Consider the following 19,308-nt stretch of genomic DNA (forward strand, 5'->3'; position numbering starts at 1 on the left):
CAAAGGATTAATCTCCAAAATATATAAACAGCTCAAGCAACTCAATATTAAAAAAACAAAGAATCCAATCAAAAAATGGGCAGAAGACCTAAATAGACATTTATCCAAAGAAGATATACAGATGGCCAAAAGACACATGAAAAGCTGTTCAATATCACTATTAGAGAAATGAAAATCAAAACTACAGTGAGGTATCACCTCACACTGATTAGAATGGGCATCATCAGAAAATCTACAAACAACTAAGTCTGGTGAGGGTGTGGAGAAAAGGGAACCCTCTTGCACTGTTGGTGGGAATGTAAATTGATACAGCCACTATGGAGAACAGTATGGAGATTCCTTAAAAAAGTAAAAGTAGAATTACTATATGACTCAGCAATCCCACTACTGAGCATATACCCAGAGAAAACCATAATTCAAAAAGACACATGCACCCCAATGTTCATTGCAGCACTATTTACAATAGCCAGGTCATTGAAACAACCTAAATGCCCATTGACAAAGGAATTGATAAAGAAGAAGTGGTACATATATACAGTGGAATATTACTCAGCCATAAAAAGGAACGAAATTGAGTTATTTGTAATGAGGTGGATGGACCTAGAGTTTGTCATACAGAGTAAAGTAAGTCAGAACGAGAAAAACAAATACTGTATGCTAACACATATATATGGAATCTAGAAAAAATGGTACAGATGAACCAGTTTGCAAGGCAGAAATAGAGACACAGATGTAGACAACAAACATATGGACACCAAGGGGGAAAAGCGTGCGGTGTGTGGTGGTGGTGGTAGGATGAATTGGGAGATTGGGATTGACATATGTACACTAATATGTATAAAACAGATAACTAATAAGAACCTGCTATATAAAAACCAAATAAATAAATTAAAAAAAACTCATAAAACTATTACTTGATTTGCTTTGATTTCATTTCATTAATTGAGGATTATTGATTCAAATTTCTATGTTATTGGAATTTAAGCACATTTATAGTGTTCCTGGTTCTTAAGGAATGCAAATTGCATTGTAGCTAAAATGTCTCTTTTTGAGAAAGTATTTCTTTAAAAATACATATATTTGCGATGCTAATATAAGTCACCATTTAAATTCAATTCTTAGCTTCTCCTGCCTTCAGCTATTTTTCTGAGAGAAATTTGGTATTGTTCTTGCAACAGGAGGTTGGCTGCATTTTTGACAAACATAACTGAAACACATCCTTATGGATATGAGCCGTGACTCCACCGATAAGGAAAACAAATATAGTATTTACATTGCTGACTCTTTGCCTACTGCTTAGCTTGTTTATGATTATTAGATAGAACAATGTATATCTGGAACCTACTATATTAACTCAGATTTTAGGTAACTCCATGGTAGAAATCTCCATTAAGTTACATGGGATGTAAATCGAGTTCAAAATTAATTTTCAAAAGTGAACAACAAAACAACAAAAACATTTGATTTTGAAAAGGAGACAACATGAAAATAAATTCCTATTCTTAAGAATTTAGATTTAGTTTCCACCTGTAATCACTGAAAGAAATATTAATACTAAGTTATTTTTGAGCATTCTGATGGGTTCCATATGTTACTTTTCCATTGGGAAATTAATCTTTATGATGTATCCATACTTTGTGCTAATTTGGAAAAATCGGTTATGAGTATATTTAGATTAATTTGGGACTGCAAGGTTTTTCTGTGTTTCAAGCAATGCTCTGCCTCCAGGAAAAGAACATATAGAGATATGTTATGCACAATATTTAGAATTACTGTGGAATTGGTGAAGAACTTAAGAGTTTTGAAACTAACCTGGGTGAAATGTCACATCCTTGCTGCATAAAAGCACCCAGGGAAAACCAGAGGCTGTTAAAGATGCCAAACTCATTGGGAGGCTGGTCGCTGGGTCCTTCCTTTCCATCTTCTGGCTCTTCTGTGTGCCACTCATATGGACTAAATCTACTAACTAGGAACAAGACCACGCTGACACCAATGTAGGCAAAGACTATGCACATCCAAATCTCATAGGCCAGAGGATCCAAGAAGGAAAACACTCCTGGTTTAGATTTCTGAGGCTTTTTGATCATAATAGATATGCCCAAACTCATGAAGGGCTTAGAGAAGTCAATGACCTCCTCTCGGACCAAAGTGATTGTCAGAGGGGCAATAGCAATCTCTGCTTTCTATAAAAGAAAAGACACATGAAAACATGTAGGTTAATAAATTTCATGGAGCAAGTAGTACTGGATTGATCCATTCAAAGTTAACCAGTTATGTATTTATTCTACATTTTTTGGGGAATACCAACAATAAATAAGGCCAGTGATAATACAAAGATGAACAGATTTGTTTTCATAAAATATTATATCACTTTGATTGCACAGAATATTTTTATTGGTGCTAGTAATTAGATGAGAGGAAGAGAAAAGGAGTAGACATAAGCAAAAATAACTTGAATTCAAATAACTGCCTTAGTCTTTAAGGGTCTGAGATGGCACAGAGGAGGATACTTGATAGTTTTTCCATATGGCTGAATTTCTGAATTTCTTAGCCAGAATTGCTGCTATTTTGCAGTCTTTTCTGTTTCATTTGGAATGTTGCCACTGATTCATTACTTGGCCATTCCTTAATATTATGAATTGTGAATTTCAAACAGTCTTTTCTTTTTTATTCCTTTCCAGTTATGAGAAAACCTATCATAAAGTCTGCGTTTGTGAGATAAAAGAAAAAAATATTGTTTGACAATATTTTTTGACTCAGCACACACACACAAATCTGGAAACTGGCATTTATTTCTTCCTATTCACCTACTTTGATTTCTACTTTCAATTTCTAAAAACGATTTTGGAAAACAGTTGATTCAATTCTCATATATTATTATTAATAAGACACCAGCTTCCATTTTCATTTTGTGATTCTGAGTAATTTTTCTGAGCCTTTTTCCATATCTCTAAAATGAAGACATTTTCTTTCCTGTTTACCTCATTGTGTTATTGCAATTATCTGTTAAACAAATCTTAATAAAACAATAGTAAGCATTTAATGAGGGATTATGTGTCTATGCTGATTTAAATATTTGAAATGGCTTTTCACTTAACCTTCTTAAAGAGATAAACAATCTTATGTTTATCATTGTTTTATAGATGATGAAACTGAAACGCAAATGAGTTTTACACATCATAGCAGCTCTGCAATTTGAGACTGTACTTCTTCTATTAAATCATGCCATCTCTAAAATCAAATGAAATAAAGTGTGGTGAAAAAACTGTAAATTGTTACGTGATCTACAAATGAAAAAAGTTTTTTGATTATTTATTTTAAAAGGAAAATATTTGGCATTAAAATGGAATCTGAAACACAGACATATATGTTCTTACATAGTGGCTGCCACTCTCACATTCACTCTATATCTCCTCAGGTCCCTGGATTGATACAATGGCCAGCAGCTAGATACAAAGGCAACTGGAGGGTTAGCATGGGGAATGTACTCTGGCTGTCACGTTTTCCACTGGGTGACTGAGAATTAACTGCATACACTTTCAAGTGGGAATGAACTTAGTTCACATCACAAATGCCCACATATAATACAAAAGCCAGAGAATCATTGCTGAGAGGTTTTTTCCCCATAGTTATTACTATCTGTATAATTTTCATTATACAGTGATATATGAAGTAGATATAGAAAAATTAGTATATAAAAACAGAACCAGAAATTTAGGAAAATTTATCTTCATTTCCTTCACCTACTCTTATTTTTTTCTTTATATATGCCCTATTAGACATTGTTTTATGAATATTATTTTTCTTATTTTAAAATGGGATAATATAGAACACTATATTTTATAATTCATTTTCTCAAGAGAATATGATGAGCTGTTTCAACATTATTTCAACATATATAGTAAAAATAAGTTTTAATGATTGCAAATATTTTATCATGTTAAAGCATCAAAATTTACTCAATTTATTATTTTGGGGGTATTTATATTGTTTCCAGTTTTACACAATTTATAATAATGGTGGTGTGAACACCTTTGAAGACAAATCTTCACACATATCTTTATTATTTAAAATAAATTTCTAGAAAGGGATTGCTGGTCTAAATGGTAACAATCTTTTTAATGTTCATTACATGTTTTGCCCAACTTTTCTCCAGAAAGATCATGCAAATGTCTATTGTCACCAGCACTGTGGGAAAGCACCTTCGGCTTTGAACCTTGGATAACCCCTGTGTATCTTTATTCTCATCTATCTTCACCAATTTGCTAATCTCATTGTATTGATTTGAATTTTTTTTTGTAAAACAAATAGCCACTTTTACTCCTTTTATGTATTACTTGTCATAATCTGCCCCATTTCCATATGGTGTATTCATTTTTTTTGCTTATTAATTTATGTGCTTTAAAATAAATATTAAAAATATTATTTTTCGTATATGTTTTTAATATTCCCCCAGTCATCAATTTTTTGTTTAGATTACTTAGTTCATGGTACTTTATTGCATTATATACGTTTTAAAATTTTGTTGTAGCCATATAAAATTATCTTTTTGTGTTTTCAGCCATTGGTTTCATGCTTAGAAAAATCCTTCTCATATCATGATTAATCTCAATCATATATTTTATTCTAGTACCTATGCTCCCTCTATAATTTATCTAGCATTTTGCATGATAATGTATTACAAAATTGTCCTGCTTTCCCAACAGGAATAAGTGAATAATGCATTCTTTCACTGATTTGAAATACCACCTTGCACATACTACATTGTTATGTGTAGTATCTTCTGAAATTGTTTATTTATACAAGTTACCACTAATGAGAGTAAGAGCCTTAAAAGTAGAGAAGCATGAAGAGAAATAAAGGCATCTCCAACACATAAAACTAGATGCAATGGAATGCAAACATTAGATGATAGTGTGACAACAATGTTCAATGAGGACACATTTGAAGTTCTGAAATTTGTGATTTGAAAGAGGCCAGTGAACGGAGGATACATCTGAGTTTTCTCTGCTAACATTGGGGATGTTGTGTTTGCCTTGTTCCATTACCTCTCAGTGACTTCCAAAATTGTGAGAAATATCTCCTGTAAGAAACTGATAATATTTGGATTCTCAAAGAGCTCTGGAGTAAGGCTCATGAACCAGCATTTTAACACACACCACAGGTAATTCTGGTGTTGGCAGGCCATGGAACTTGCTTTGAGAAAACAATCCCTTGGGTTAAAATATACACACACAAGTACAGCGGGGCCCAGAAGAAGGCCCTGGAGCAGTGTACCACAGAAGATCATATAATGAACTTGCTGCAGTGTGCAGGTGTGACAGGCAGAAAGGACCTGAGAGTGTCATGGAGGTTTTGAGCTTTGGGGTAACCACCTGGTGGTGTGCTGAGATTACATATGCCTGTCTCACAGATAATCTATTCCTAAAAATTACAGTAACAAAGTTTGCAAAGAATAAAGTAAAAAAAATGGATTCAAAGTTAATCATTTTGCTAGCTTTGTTGAGTATAAGAATATAGATGGAGTTTTATTTAGGGCCCTGCAAACTGGGATTTCATGTAAGTATTAGCAGTAAAAAGAAAAAAAAAAGTAGTTGGGAAACAAGTAAAGACTTTGCAGACACCAGAATGGAAAATATCAAATCTGTGGAAAGTGTATGAGACATGGAAAAAGATTCCTTTTGGGAAAAAACTGGATAACTCAAGTGGCAAAGATCAGGTTATTTAAACCCTAGCAGACTGGCTGATGAATGAATAAGTATTAATAACCATTATGTTATCTTCTCTCTCTGAGAACTGCCTGACTTTGGGACTTTCTGTGCCTGTGACACGAGTACTACTGATACAAATTTTTTTGTTGTTAATTATGTTACTCTCTTCATATCACCTGTTTTCATTATTTAAACAGTATTCTCCCAATAAAACGTGGTCAGAACCCTTGCCAAGGGGTGAGCCTGGGCTGCCAAATTGGTAAGGACTCCAGAGGAGAGATATGTAACAAATGTCTTAGAAAGTAACTCTGGTTAGTTATCCGGTCCATAATTAATTGGTAATCCAAGAATGAGTTTTTGAGATCAAATACTCAATAGTGTCTTCTGAAGGAAATGAATTAGTGTAGCTCTAACAATTAGGTTAATGTTCACATTTAAAGTCTAAAAGTTTAAAATATTACCAACGGACACATGCTTTAGGAACCCTTTCTCTTTGGGACTTAAAACTCAATATCAAACTGTTGATGAGCCCTGTGATAAAGTACTTTTTGATTTTTTAAAACTGAGAATTTTGTTTTCCTCACTTAAGGCACCTAACTAGTCAGCAGTTCTTTCAAATGAATATAAAACTAACTAATTGCTCTTTAATGCCAAACAATTTCCTCTTGCTGCTGAGGTTATAGCTACCATACTGGACTGTGTGGAGAATGTTCATTGCTTCATGGTCTGAAAAGCAGGATGCAGAATCACAAAACTATTGAATTGTAGTTCTGGCTCGGAAAGTGAGCCCCTCTATATATTTCAGTTATGCTCTAACTTGTTCTACCTTTATTCTTTCCTGGGGAAGGATGACTCTTGTGTAATTCTTTATTTTTAAAGGGGTCTTGTGAGAATTAATCAGACAGAATGTGTTTTGAAGGTGAAATTTGTGAAATATGAATTAGCTTATAGAAAATTTCAGAATACATTTCAAGTGTATGTGACTTATTGGCTACTTGATGAATAGAGCTTACTGTGAGCTCTAGGTTTGGTTTCTAGACTTTGGGAATATCATACCTTCACTAGCATTTGATAACTGTTGGCTTGATTTTAACACTTTGCAGTGGAACCTGAAGAGACCGATCTCGTTCTGGTTTAGGCAGGAATGTCTACATTGAATTTGCCCTTGGCTTTCAATATATACACTCAATATCTTGTGAACTCAAAGGGAAGGGCATGACATGCTTTCATGTGAAGCCCACTATGGAATAAATTCTATCTTTTGTGTTCTGTTGTGTAGGAAAAAATGATGTTGTTGCATTAAGTTTAAATTTATTGTGTTCAGCAGAGTTGTAAGAACCTCACGTTATTGGTGAATACTTTAATATATGTTAAAATAGTTTACTGATCGCTTCACCAATAACTTAAAAGATACTTACCAGTAAATACAACCAACAGGGATATAAATAACTCTCAAAATAGTTCTCAAAACAACATGTCTATGTTATAGCAGCATCAGGCTTAAGAGAATAATCATGGCAGATACTGAAGTCAGTGTTTTTTTTATAAAATAGGACATTGTATTCTGAATTTTTATCTTTTTGAAGTTATCAAGTATTAGTTTCTCCCATTGTTTGCATTGGAAATTGCATTATTAATGAAATAGAGAAACATTTGACATCATATATGCTTCTTTGAATGTAACTGCAAATTTAAAAGACAACAGTAGACATTTAAAAATTGATATGTGCCCACATGAAAAAAAGCTTCAGGTTTATGTAAGTAAATTTTCAATAGATTGATTTACTTACCCCATAAACAAGTTCCCCTACCATCCCATTCCAGATTTTTGTGTCTGCATCTCTTGCTCCATATTTTCCATCAGGGACAATGGCAATTTTATACTTGATACCAATATGTTTTGCAATTTCAGATGCCAAATCTACACAGTATCCTTCATACTTGTCATTTCCTTCAAACATTTCATGATTTTTCTTGTACATAACATATGGGGATTCCTATAATGAGAGAAGTAGAACTGTAAGGGAGAAATTATAAAACATTCAAAAATTTTATGTAACTTTTCAGTTTCAGAATTTAACAAAATATTATATTTAGTATTAGTACACCCACTGATTTTGTGTGGCAAGAAATTGATAGTAAAACAGATGAATGTATAAATGTGCTTAGAAGTATATTAAGTTGCTTTACATTGGATACTAAAAATTAAATCTTTAAAATAATTTTCTCTTGAGTGATTATTACATACCTAGCACTGTGACTGTGATAGGAAAAATATACATTAATAATAGACTAGAGAAGCATAAATTATCATCTATGGCAATGAAATTACTATTTCCAAAGTATCTCATGACCTGAAGACTATTTAGGAGTCAGCTTCGTGTAATAAAAGACTCATTCAAAGTCACAGTTCTCCGTATTCTGCATCTTATTTAGCCACATTCAACTGAGACTTTCTTTAGGAAAAGAGCTGTATCATTTTTCTTTGCTCTCTAGCATTTAGCAATATGCCTTTCTCAGAGCAGGCATTATTAGCAAGTTCAAAGAAGAAATGAATTAGTAGTTTTTAAGATTTTATATACTAATTTACATTAAATTGGCTTTCCTAAAATTGTCCTATATTTTGGCTTTAATTAAGGCTGTGTTCCATGAATTTTTATTCTATTATAAAATATGTTTCCAATGGAAGCTAATAATTTTTCCCCAATTGTGACAATCACACACTTCAAGTATATTCCCATTTAGTTTTGGAAGCAAGTAAGACAAAATAGCATGAAGAATTATTGTGAAAATCCTTATAAAATGAAAAAGATTACTGTTAACTTATAATAACTGAACAGTTTTCAGTACACATACACACACACACACACACACGTCTAAACCAAACCATTTAAAGTCTGTGAAACTAAAGAGACATGTTAGCAAAAAAGCACTTGATTTTATAAATAAAACCTAATGCCATCAACTCAAAGATAGGCCTGGCGGACATGCAGTACATACAGAACTCTTGGTCACACTTCAGATTTTAATCATTTGCAGACAAGGAGTGACTACTTTTGACGACAGTGTCATTGAAGTAATGATTTATATTTTATAAAATTGTACTGTGACATTTAGTAATTTTAATACGAATCTTTTCTTTTCTCCCAGAAATCTGTACTTGGGAAAGTTGAACTTGCTCTTAAAACTCTGGATTAGAAGGTAATTTACTTTGTATTATATGGCAGTCTACGCTAATTCTGATTTTGTTTTTAAGTACTTTGTAAATGTAGAAACTATTTCTAAAAACTTAAAACTGTACATTACATGATATATGATTTTCTCATAGAGATGCCTAAATAACTCTATTGTGGGAAATTGTATAGCATTGCTCCTTGTATTGTTTTCTTAAATCCTGCCTTAGGTAGACAAGGCCAAGTGACCCAGAAGTCTCTCACTTCTTCCTTGAATTTGATGAATATTCTAACACTGGACTTGGGTACAGAAAGTTTCTCCACCTACAAAATAAAGGCAGCTAACTGTCTCTTTAGATAGATGAAAATTATTTGTTAACTTACAGAAAACATTCTCCAAATATGAAGCATTTTGCAAATTATGAATGTGGTTATGAAAATTGGTGAGTTGTTGCAATGCATTGTTAATTTCTAAGCTATGCTATGGAATATTAGTAGTTAAAATGAACTAATCCTTTCATTTTTTCTTGAAATAACTAATTAAAATATGGAAGAATATGTATAAAAAAGCAAGAATCACACACTTGCAAAATGCTTAACATTCTAATTGAAATGGCTGTTAGTATAACAAACTTGAGAGGTTTTCAAAAGGAATATTGCTAAGGTTCACATTTGGTACTAAGGTTGATAAATTCTAAAGTGTCTGAAATATTTGAACACATGAATTTTAGCCCTCAAATATGTATACTACCATATTAGCTTGTGTACAGAAGTTTCTCTAGCTAGTATTATCATCTAATTTGCAAAATCCCCTCTACATTATATAGTGAACAATTTGCTTCATTCAAAGCTGCATTTTTAGTATTTACTTAAACATTTGTTAAACACCCACTGTGTGCCAGGCAGCTTGCTGGGAACTAGGGGTACACAAATAAATAAAATATTCCCTTCGTTCTCTTGTGATTAAGGTTAAATTCTTTGTAATAAAGGTAAAGGAGTGAGAGTGGTGGGGGACAATAATAAAATATAGTAGTAAAAAATAATATTAGCCCTCACTTATTTAGTGCTTACTCTGTGTCAGGTACAGAGTTCTAAGTTCTTAATTGTTCTTTAATTGTGCTCTTTTATTTATTTTTCACACTGCCATTTTGAGGTAGGCATTTCCCATTTTGCAGATGGAAAATTTAAGCTTAAGCTTCAACAAATTGCTCAGTTTCACAGAACTAGCAGGAGTGAGAGTTGAACCTATATTTTGAAATATCTGGACATTTTTGAAGCTATTGTTGCATCTGTCAAAATATATGCAACCATTTGAGATTTCATATGATTTAACAAGCAAGGTGACAAGATTAAATAAATGAATTTCTATATTTTTAGTGAATGAAATTCTCTATATGAAATCTTGAGTAAACAATGTAGATAAAACCTTTCCATATTTCCTCATGGTGTCTGGTACTCAATAAATATAAGGCATTCAATAAATATAAAGATCTCCTTGTCTATCACTGCTTCCTAAATAAGAATATCATGGAAAAGTAATTGTATTAGAACTTCTTATTCAGATCTTCAAAAGGAAAGTAAATATTGACAAGTTCCAGGTCACCTCTTCTGAAACAGGTATGTGTATATATAAATACAAATTTATTTAGTGTTTTCATTTTTTTCAGTTTCCTTTTTGGATAGCAGGGGACCATCAGGTCTTTGTTTTCCTGACAAATGAACCAACAAAGGCTAGAGAAACCTTCAGCTTACTGAAGACGTTGATTAGAAATTTACCTAGGCTTTTTGCACAAACAAGGGCATGCATAATTGTTGATTCAGATATGGGTGCATGCAAGTTAAGAGAAATAAGGTGATCACACTCAGGAAGATGGAAGAACAAAGGGAGAGAATTGCTAGGCATTTCTTGCATGAAACCTCTCATAGTTGCTCAGCTCTTCCCAATTTCTTTGTGTCTCATTTTCCTTTTCTTTCACATCAAATCCAAATTAGCAGCAAATCCTCAACACTTTCCCAACCTCTTCATTTGCCCCATCCTGAATCTGATAATTTATCCACAAGTAGCCCTTCAAACACTGCATACTTGAGGAGATTCAATACAAAGTTTGGGGGCTACTACAGGTGAAGAAAATATCAAGTCTTTTCAATATAATAAAAAATGAGTTATAGCCAATCATTAAGGGGTATTTGTGGACCGTTTTTGATATGCAACCTTATGGAGCCCCAGGTGTTCAACTGTGAATAAAAATGGAATATAACCTACCATCTTTGTTATCAACTACTTTGTTCTGTGGGACGATAATTCCTTAGAAGTTATTTGAAATGCATTACTTCTTAGTGACTATGAGTTCATTACCACAATTTCCATAATGCATAGTGTTCTACATCTGCTCTGCAATTTCAGGAAAGAAATCAATCTCCGTTTAAAGCTACTACGTTAGGGCTTGCTTATGAAAATGTTTGTGTAAATGAATTAAGATGACTTTCAATCAATAAAGTATCATTTTGCTATTGAGGAAATTCTTGTTTGTATTTAGCAAAAGTAAAACTGTTGAAGTATATATATTTATTAGAAAAGCTTTAAGATTTTCTAAACATCACAAATATAATCATTAAAATTGCTACTTGAAAACAGTTAAAATAATAAAATCAGTAGCATCAACAGAAGTTATTTGCTATGTGGATATTTGTTTTTCTCCGAAGATCTTAATGTAGATAATTTATCCCATGTGTAAAATTCTTAAAAGTGAATATTAAAATGTTATTATTCAATACATAACAAATGAGTAAATTTAATGGTGGCACAGTTTTAAACTTATTAAAAATAATTTATTTAAAAACATTGAGTTATAAGCTCTTTGGAGGCAGGTGTATGTATGGGGAAGATTAATATCTGGTACAAGGAAGAAAATAAAAATATCTGTATTTTCTGTATCAATATATACATATATGTATATATAAATATGCATGTGTATATTGTATACACACATTCATGTATAGTGCATTTACAAAATTCTACATAGAGAAGATAAAATATCAAACCACTCATAAAAAGTATAAAAAATATTCCTGGAAGGACTAAGTGGTATAAGTAAAATTGCTTTAAGGTTTATAATGTAATTCTGTGTCTACGGTGAATAAATTTGGATTTTATGGAAAAATTTCTAAAAGGATTGTTATGTTCCTATGATGGCAAGAAATACATTCTTAATTTAGTAATGCATCTTCAGCCTCTTTTACCTTCAGTGGTAAAGATTTGGGGAAAAATGGGCTTAGCTGAAATATAACTGCATCATCTCTCCTTTTCCAGAGAGTTCAGCCAAAGAAAGTAGTGAGATTACAGAAGAAATCACCACTACGACGTCTACTGCAAACTGCCTTTTCCTCAATTGCTGCAATTACCCAAACCACATGGCACAGATTTTGCTTCCTTAGGTTGTTTATTTTGAGTGTAAAATGTTAAATCAGTATGGTCACAATCTCGTAAATTTTACAAATTTTATAAAATTTTTAGTCACTAAGACTTAAAGAGAAAAAATGATGAGCATCTGAATCTAAAACTTTAGACCTTTCAACTTTGTAATCATGATTCTCATGTGATGATATTTTCGATTTTACTTTTATTTAGAATTAGTTAAGTTATATTCAGTATGACTATATTCAGGAAGAATACATTAGTCATTAAAATGAAGATCACATGTAGATATAAAACAAATAGATTTCAGAAATTCAAAAAGCTAAAGACACTTTTTATTTAAGAATGATATCTACTATACTTATTTATCATGTTTCTTGTCTGCTTTCTCTCACTAGAATGAAAGTTCAATTGAGAGTGTAGGATTTTTGTCTGTTTTGTTGGCTATCATATCCCCGGGCTTATAACTGTGCCTAGCAAATAGCAGACGCTTAATAAATATTTATGAATGAATAAATGAATTTCTCAATCAACTTTATTTAACAATACCATATACTATTACAGTGTATCAACATGTAAATAACAATATACACAAAGAAAAAACAAATGGGAGAACAGCAAGGCCATATCAATTTCGATCAAAATGAGTGAGTTCCAGTGCCACAACACTCTCAGCCTTCTTTTGTGCCTAGATATCTGTCTTGCACATAGTGTAATGTCTAACCAATTCCATTGCTGTTGGAAGTTTTCAACTGAATTTGAGGGGTTATTATACACTGGTGCCAATATCTCATTCATTTATAAGGAAGAATATTTCTTTCAAAATGAATGAGATGATGGAGATGTCATAGGTCCTGGAATACCATTTTCAACAAAAGCAAATACAAGGAAGGACTCTAGCATTTTTTTTTTTGAATTATTGAAGTTGCAAAGGTCAGAGGCATTATTTATATGGAGACTACATTTTTATACAAAAGACATATACTAGTATTGCACTATTTTGATTGCAAATATATTGGTGATATCACTGTCAAAGAACAGATAACCTTACAGAATAGTCGTTATGTATATAGGAAACAATTGGATTCTTCAGTAATTTTTACTTATTTTTTTGACAGCATGCTTCCTGAAAAATAGCCATGCTTGAAAAACTAATTCAATATTTTGGTTTTAAGAATTATATCTCCAGCTCCTTTAATAACAGAAAAAAAGGAAATTCTCTACATTATATCTATAATGCACATTAAAACACTTTATTTCACATATAACAGGCAAAATTTCAAAAATCTTTAAAGAAAACAACTATGTGTATTCAGAAAAGAAGGACGCAAATTCACAGATATTTACTTTTAGAAAATCTATGCTTGGAATTAGAAGTATTATAATTCCATCATTTACATACAATGACCTCATTTCCAGATATGGGAATGGATACATCAGAATTAAGCGACTCTTTTTCAACATCTATTTTCTTGAAAAAGATGAGGATTAATTCTTCTTTTGTTCCAGTATCTCAGGTAAGTCACAGAACTTAAAAACTTTTTTTTTCTAGTAGTCCAGAGTTGGTCATCCAAGAAGAATCCCACATGAAAAATTAGCTTAAATTTACTACACAGGAGAACAAGACTTGAGCTTTAGTTAGGAATGGTCGAACAGCGTGGAGCTCATTTCTTTCTTGATCAATTCCTTAAAATAGGATTCTTCATCAGAGGCTGAAAAGAGGAGGACTGAACTGAAGTATGACTTTCCATTACTGTCTTTTTTAGGAATGTACATATATATATGTATATTATATATATACATACATATATATATTTAAGTCCCATGCAAATATTACACAATTAAGTTAGAAGATATATATTTTGCATTCTTACACAAAAACTGCTGTTGGTTGGTTTGCATTCTAAAATTATAAACTTCCAACTAAGTCTTGGCAGATTAACATTAAGTTGCTAGCTGGTGATGCAACACTGATAAAATTAACTGCAACATTATGAAAGCTTTTCTCTGGAATTTTCAAGCTTTGACCTCCATGTCAAAATTTTGGAAATAATTTGGCATTACTAAAAGCATAAAATTAAAATTACACAAGCTAAAAACTAAATTACATAAAATACTTCCACTTTATTTAGAGTAAGGGCTTCAAAAATAGTTAAAAATATGTTCTGCCTAACGAGACAGTGAGCTGAGGATATATAACTTTAAATTAGATAGAAAAGGTTACCGATTGTTGATCTCCTTTGACTAGCATTGACTCTAAAAAGCATGTTTGAATTTAGAAGAGAAAAATATGAAGCATCATATTATTTAAAAGATAAGTTCACGAGAATCTCTTTGAAAAAGCAGCCTTAAAATTTAGAGTATTTTTCATTTTATGATGTGACCGAATGAATATCATTTTTCTTAATTCCTAGGAGAATTCCAATACATTTTATTGTGTATTTGTCACAGGTCAATGAGAAAAATAATCGGTATAAAAACCCCTTTATACATTAAAAATAAATATAAAATAAATTTATTTCTAAAGCATAGTTGTGTAAAACATACTCATTAAAATCTTCACATTCATATCTCCACTATTATAAACAGACAATGCAAATCATTATTAAATGAATAAACTACCTGAAAATTATAATTTTAAACACTATTAACTATTATTACATTGGTGTTTTAAAAACATAATAACAACAATGATATGATGTTTACTACTGGATATTTTTATGTGATTAGTTGTTGATCTTTTTCATGTTTATTCTTTTGTCCTTTGAAATCTTAGCATTTCATACATTTCCAACTAGAGAGCTTCAATTTTTAACATCTGAGCATTTTTCCAAGAACAACAATGCAACAAAAGATAATACAAATAAAAGTACTAAATGTACTCAAAGTTCAAGACAAACTTATTCAAAGCCTCGATAGACTTTTGTGGATCAGACCACCCATGCCACCATCGCTAAGATGCAGCTTTCATCCTCCCTGTTCACTGTAGCTGGGGAATTAAAATTACCTGTGGACAAAATGGAACATCATAAAGCACAGACCAAAACTTACCATAATAGTGGTTACAACGACTGTTCTGTTCTCAATAGCTGCTGTGTCATTGCCAAGAGTGGGCATATCTTGAATTAAGACTAATTTATCCATATCATTCCAGTACCCAACCTGCCAAATACAGAAAATTCTTGAAAACACATTTTAGAAGAGTTTTCTTTAGTTCTTATCAGAGCAATGAGAGGTATTAATAAGTAAGCAAACAAAACAAATTTATAAAGCACACAGTAATGTGTTTGGAAGTTTTCTTAATTGATAATGAGCCAGTTTTCCTGATGTTTATGATACTGCCTAGTTATACATTTGACAACTTTGCAATTTACAATCATGGAGTAGCCAAGACATTGGGAATGGATAGGTTCAAAAAAGAAGGTGGATACAGATGGAATACCATTTGTGTTGATCCTCTTGTAGTGAGATTGATTGATTGGCACCTTCTGTAATTAATTTACATGATTTTATCAATAATGTTACAGGTTTTATGGTAAAGGGAATAGTCAGATTTACATAGGGTATACATACAAGATGTTTTTAAGAAAAAAGACTTGTGTATTTTTAAAGCAATATAGAAATAGTTTTTGGTTTCACATAACCTAGCCACTAGTCTCACCATTTTTAAATGCTAAATACATCAGATGTTAATATTAATGATTACTTAATATTTTCACTTTTGAAATTTTTAAATTTTTTCATTTTAAATCCTTATATTACTTCTCATTTAGATGTGGAACAAACTCCTTTCCATAAAATATATGAAGTAATTAGTTAAACACTTTACAATGTAACTAAGTGGGGTCCTAAAGGAAATTTAAGGTCCTTTTTATCATGCAGACCATTAAGTAATACTAATGGCTACCATTTCTTGCCTGCTTGCTCTCTGGCAGACACTATAATGAATGCTGTTTAAAAAATATATGCATCTTAAAGTTTATACAATTTATAAAGTTTAGCAAATGTAAAAGTAGGTGCAATTACAAGTCCATATACTTTACTATTATGCTACGTAAACTCCCAAAATGGGTGTTCGTTTAATGCTTGCCAAACTTCTTTCTTGAATTTCTGGATGCAGTTGATAAAACTCATATTTCCAATAAAATATATGTAATTGCTCACTGGTCTGTAATCGCTATTTGTCCCAATATGTTTTGAAAGTCTCTCTTGCTTCCTCCAAGTTCTTAACTGTCATGTTTGTATTTGTGAACATTTTAAAATAAAGTAAGCATTAGCATATCAGAAAGAGACACTATATTATTCACAAATTTCAATAACAGAATAGACATAAAAAAGAATTTTCATTAATATGGTTTGCTATATTGCTTAGTTTGATCCAAAATTATGAGTATAAATCAATTCAGCAATTATTTTCAATTGCCCATATGAATTTATTTATAGCTAACATTTATTTAATAAGTCAGTGAAAAATTTAATTAAAACAAAACAAGTATGACTTTGAGACCTATCCTCTCTTCAATTCCTACATGTACTTAAAAAATAACTTAAAAAACATAGTTGCTTCCTGTTAGTTTTCCTTTCCACATGACAGTTATACAACATAAAAATAGGTTTCACAGTTTACTACTCCGTTAAGATGCAGCCACCTTCCAGATCTCAGCAGCCCATTTTCTGGGAAAGCAATTTTTCTTTATTAATGAGTTCCCATAACAGAAAAACTACAGATCTGGGACACATTCTGGAGAGTCTTCGGATGTTGACAAGACCTTCACATTTTGCAGTTAAGAACAACCTGTGGGTTCAGGACTATCTCCCCCCACCCAAAGATAAATGATTTAGAAGTACTGGCAAATTAAAATAATAAGCAAAATTTTACCCAGCTGTATCTATTTGCCTTATATCTACTTGAAATTCTGGTGAAAAAGAAAACCATGATTTGTGATATGGAGCCATGGTTTGTGCATAGATCTCATGTGGGTCATGGACTTTTTGGGAAGTAGGACAGTATGGGGTGAACAGTGATATAAGGGTCACTTCTTAAAGAAAGGAATATTAAAGTTTGTACCTAGAACTTCATATGAGATAGAGTTTTTCTCGCTAATTTTTCACAACATTTTATAATTTACTAGGGACACTTCCCATGCCTGATCTCATTTAATTAGACAGAGAAAGAGGCACTTTTTTCCTAGAGACAGAAACTCGGTGAAAAATAGTTTTGTAATGTTAAAGCAAAAATATGGAAGCATTTAAATTGCTAAACTGGCAGGAAATGTCAGGGAAGTATTTGTCTTCTTTGGATTCCTAAATGTGAATTGTGCACAAATATAACCATAATATAATATATGAGTAAATATCTCCATATTTATGATGGACTTTGCCTGCAATGTAGGGATTGTGTAGAGATTGAGGGGCTATGAGAAGCCTCTGTTCTACTCAAAGTTCGTTCTTGGGAGAGCTGATTTGACCAGACCTGTCCTGAAAGATATGGCTTAATTCTCATACTAACCCTCAAGGGAAAAGTTATGGGTCCTGGGACTGATAATATTTTGTAGCAGTTAAGAGAGTAGCTTTGAAGCTAGATGAGCCTTAGTCTCCACCCCAGCTCCATCTCTTTCTAGTTTAACATCCCTAAGCAGGTTACTTAGTTTCTCTGAGCCTTACTTTTCTCTTCTATAAAATGAGAAAAATACATCTTACTTTCAGGTTGCTGTAAGGATTAAATATTAAAACGCACATCAATTTCCCTTTACTGTGTCTGGTGTATAACCTGCTCTCAATAAATACAATTTTTATGATTAAGAATTCCTGAAACCATGCAAGCCTGGTTTTAGAGCATTATTGAGAGATCACTGGAATGGCAAGAAGATTCCACCATACTTAGGAGCTGACTTCAGAAAGAGCTTTGTGGCTTCTGCTTAATGAGACTCTCACTCAGTTTCCCTGTTACGGAAGTCAGACAGACTGATGGGTTAACTCTCTGATCTATTTTCAAAGACAGCTCTCTTACTGGCAAGTGTTCAATTTAAAAGAATGGTTGCTCACTTTTCAGACGTATTGCCAAGTCTCACCAGCAGAGTGTTTCTCATGGTAGTTAATTTTTAAGTTTAATATTCCTGACAGAGTGCCCAAGAAAAACAAAGATGGATGAGTCTACACCATTTCACACTTCATATTTCTTTTTAAGAGTCTTAGACAAATGTCAGCTGAGTGTGAAGATGTACTGTTCATCACTTTTCCAACTTATTCTTTAACTTTCTCCTCTAAAAACCTTAATTTTTGTTACCATCATGTTTCAATAGGCCATGAAAAGATTCAGTGCTGTAAATAGCCCACTTGATGTTACCACTAGTTACCACCAGCTTCCTTTTTCCATTATTCTTTCTTTTATAAAGAGATCATTTTACTTTTTGTACTTACTGTTTTGTGAAATATGGAATTGTCTTTTGCATTTTAGAAAGGTTCTACTTAAATGGCTAATTTTGCAGAGTCTGGTTTGTGGCAGGCTGGTCACCAGTTAGCCAATGTTTTTAAGGGCTTATGGAATATTCTGTCTGCTCCACAGCTAGCAGAGGGACTTTGCTTAGAATGGGATTCTTTCTTTCTTGTTGCTGGCTGTGTGCTGACAGAGTGGGTAAAATTGGTGTTTACATGGGACCTCCTAAATTTCTTCTTGGGAGCATGTCAGTTCCTTTCTTCGGGTAGTACCCTTAAAAGAGCCCATCATACAGCTTGGCTTTCAAGCTGTTATTCCATCTCCTGCCCTTACCTGATCTGGATCAAATAGGCTCCTGCCTACCCTGTATTAGCTGGCAGCCTGCACTAAAGGAGATGCCACTAAAAGGCTGAAAAGCTAGAGATGGTTTGCAAGGAAGCTCCAAATCTCTCCTCACACATATGCAGAAGCACATGCTATGACAGACTGGAGCAAAACACATCTTGGAAAGACTTTGCCATCTTCCATGTATGACTTTAATTATCCTGCCTCCAGCCTGTCCTTGGGTTCTTG

General features: G+C 32.5%; 1 protein-coding gene across 1 annotated transcript in view; it reads right to left on the reverse strand.

The window, feature by feature from the left end:
* The window catches only part of GRIA4 (glutamate ionotropic receptor AMPA type subunit 4), a 529,834-nt gene that overhangs the window by 55,448 nt on the left and 455,078 nt on the right, over nucleotides 1-19,308 (reverse strand). The window contains exons 8-10 of the mRNA XM_036860032.1: nucleotides 15,351-15,461; nucleotides 7,502-7,708; nucleotides 1,813-2,183 (exon numbers count right to left, since the gene is read on the reverse strand). Coding sequence (XP_036715927.1) covers nucleotides 1,813-2,183; nucleotides 7,502-7,708; nucleotides 15,351-15,461 — 689 coding nt within the window. The remainder of the gene's footprint in view (nucleotides 1-1,812; nucleotides 2,184-7,501; nucleotides 7,709-15,350; nucleotides 15,462-19,308) is intronic.

Source organism: Balaenoptera musculus, chromosome 8 (genome assembly GCF_009873245.2).
Source record: "Balaenoptera musculus isolate JJ_BM4_2016_0621 chromosome 8, mBalMus1.pri.v3, whole genome shotgun sequence".
Taxonomy (NCBI): Eukaryota; Metazoa; Chordata; class Mammalia; order Artiodactyla; family Balaenopteridae; genus Balaenoptera; species Balaenoptera musculus.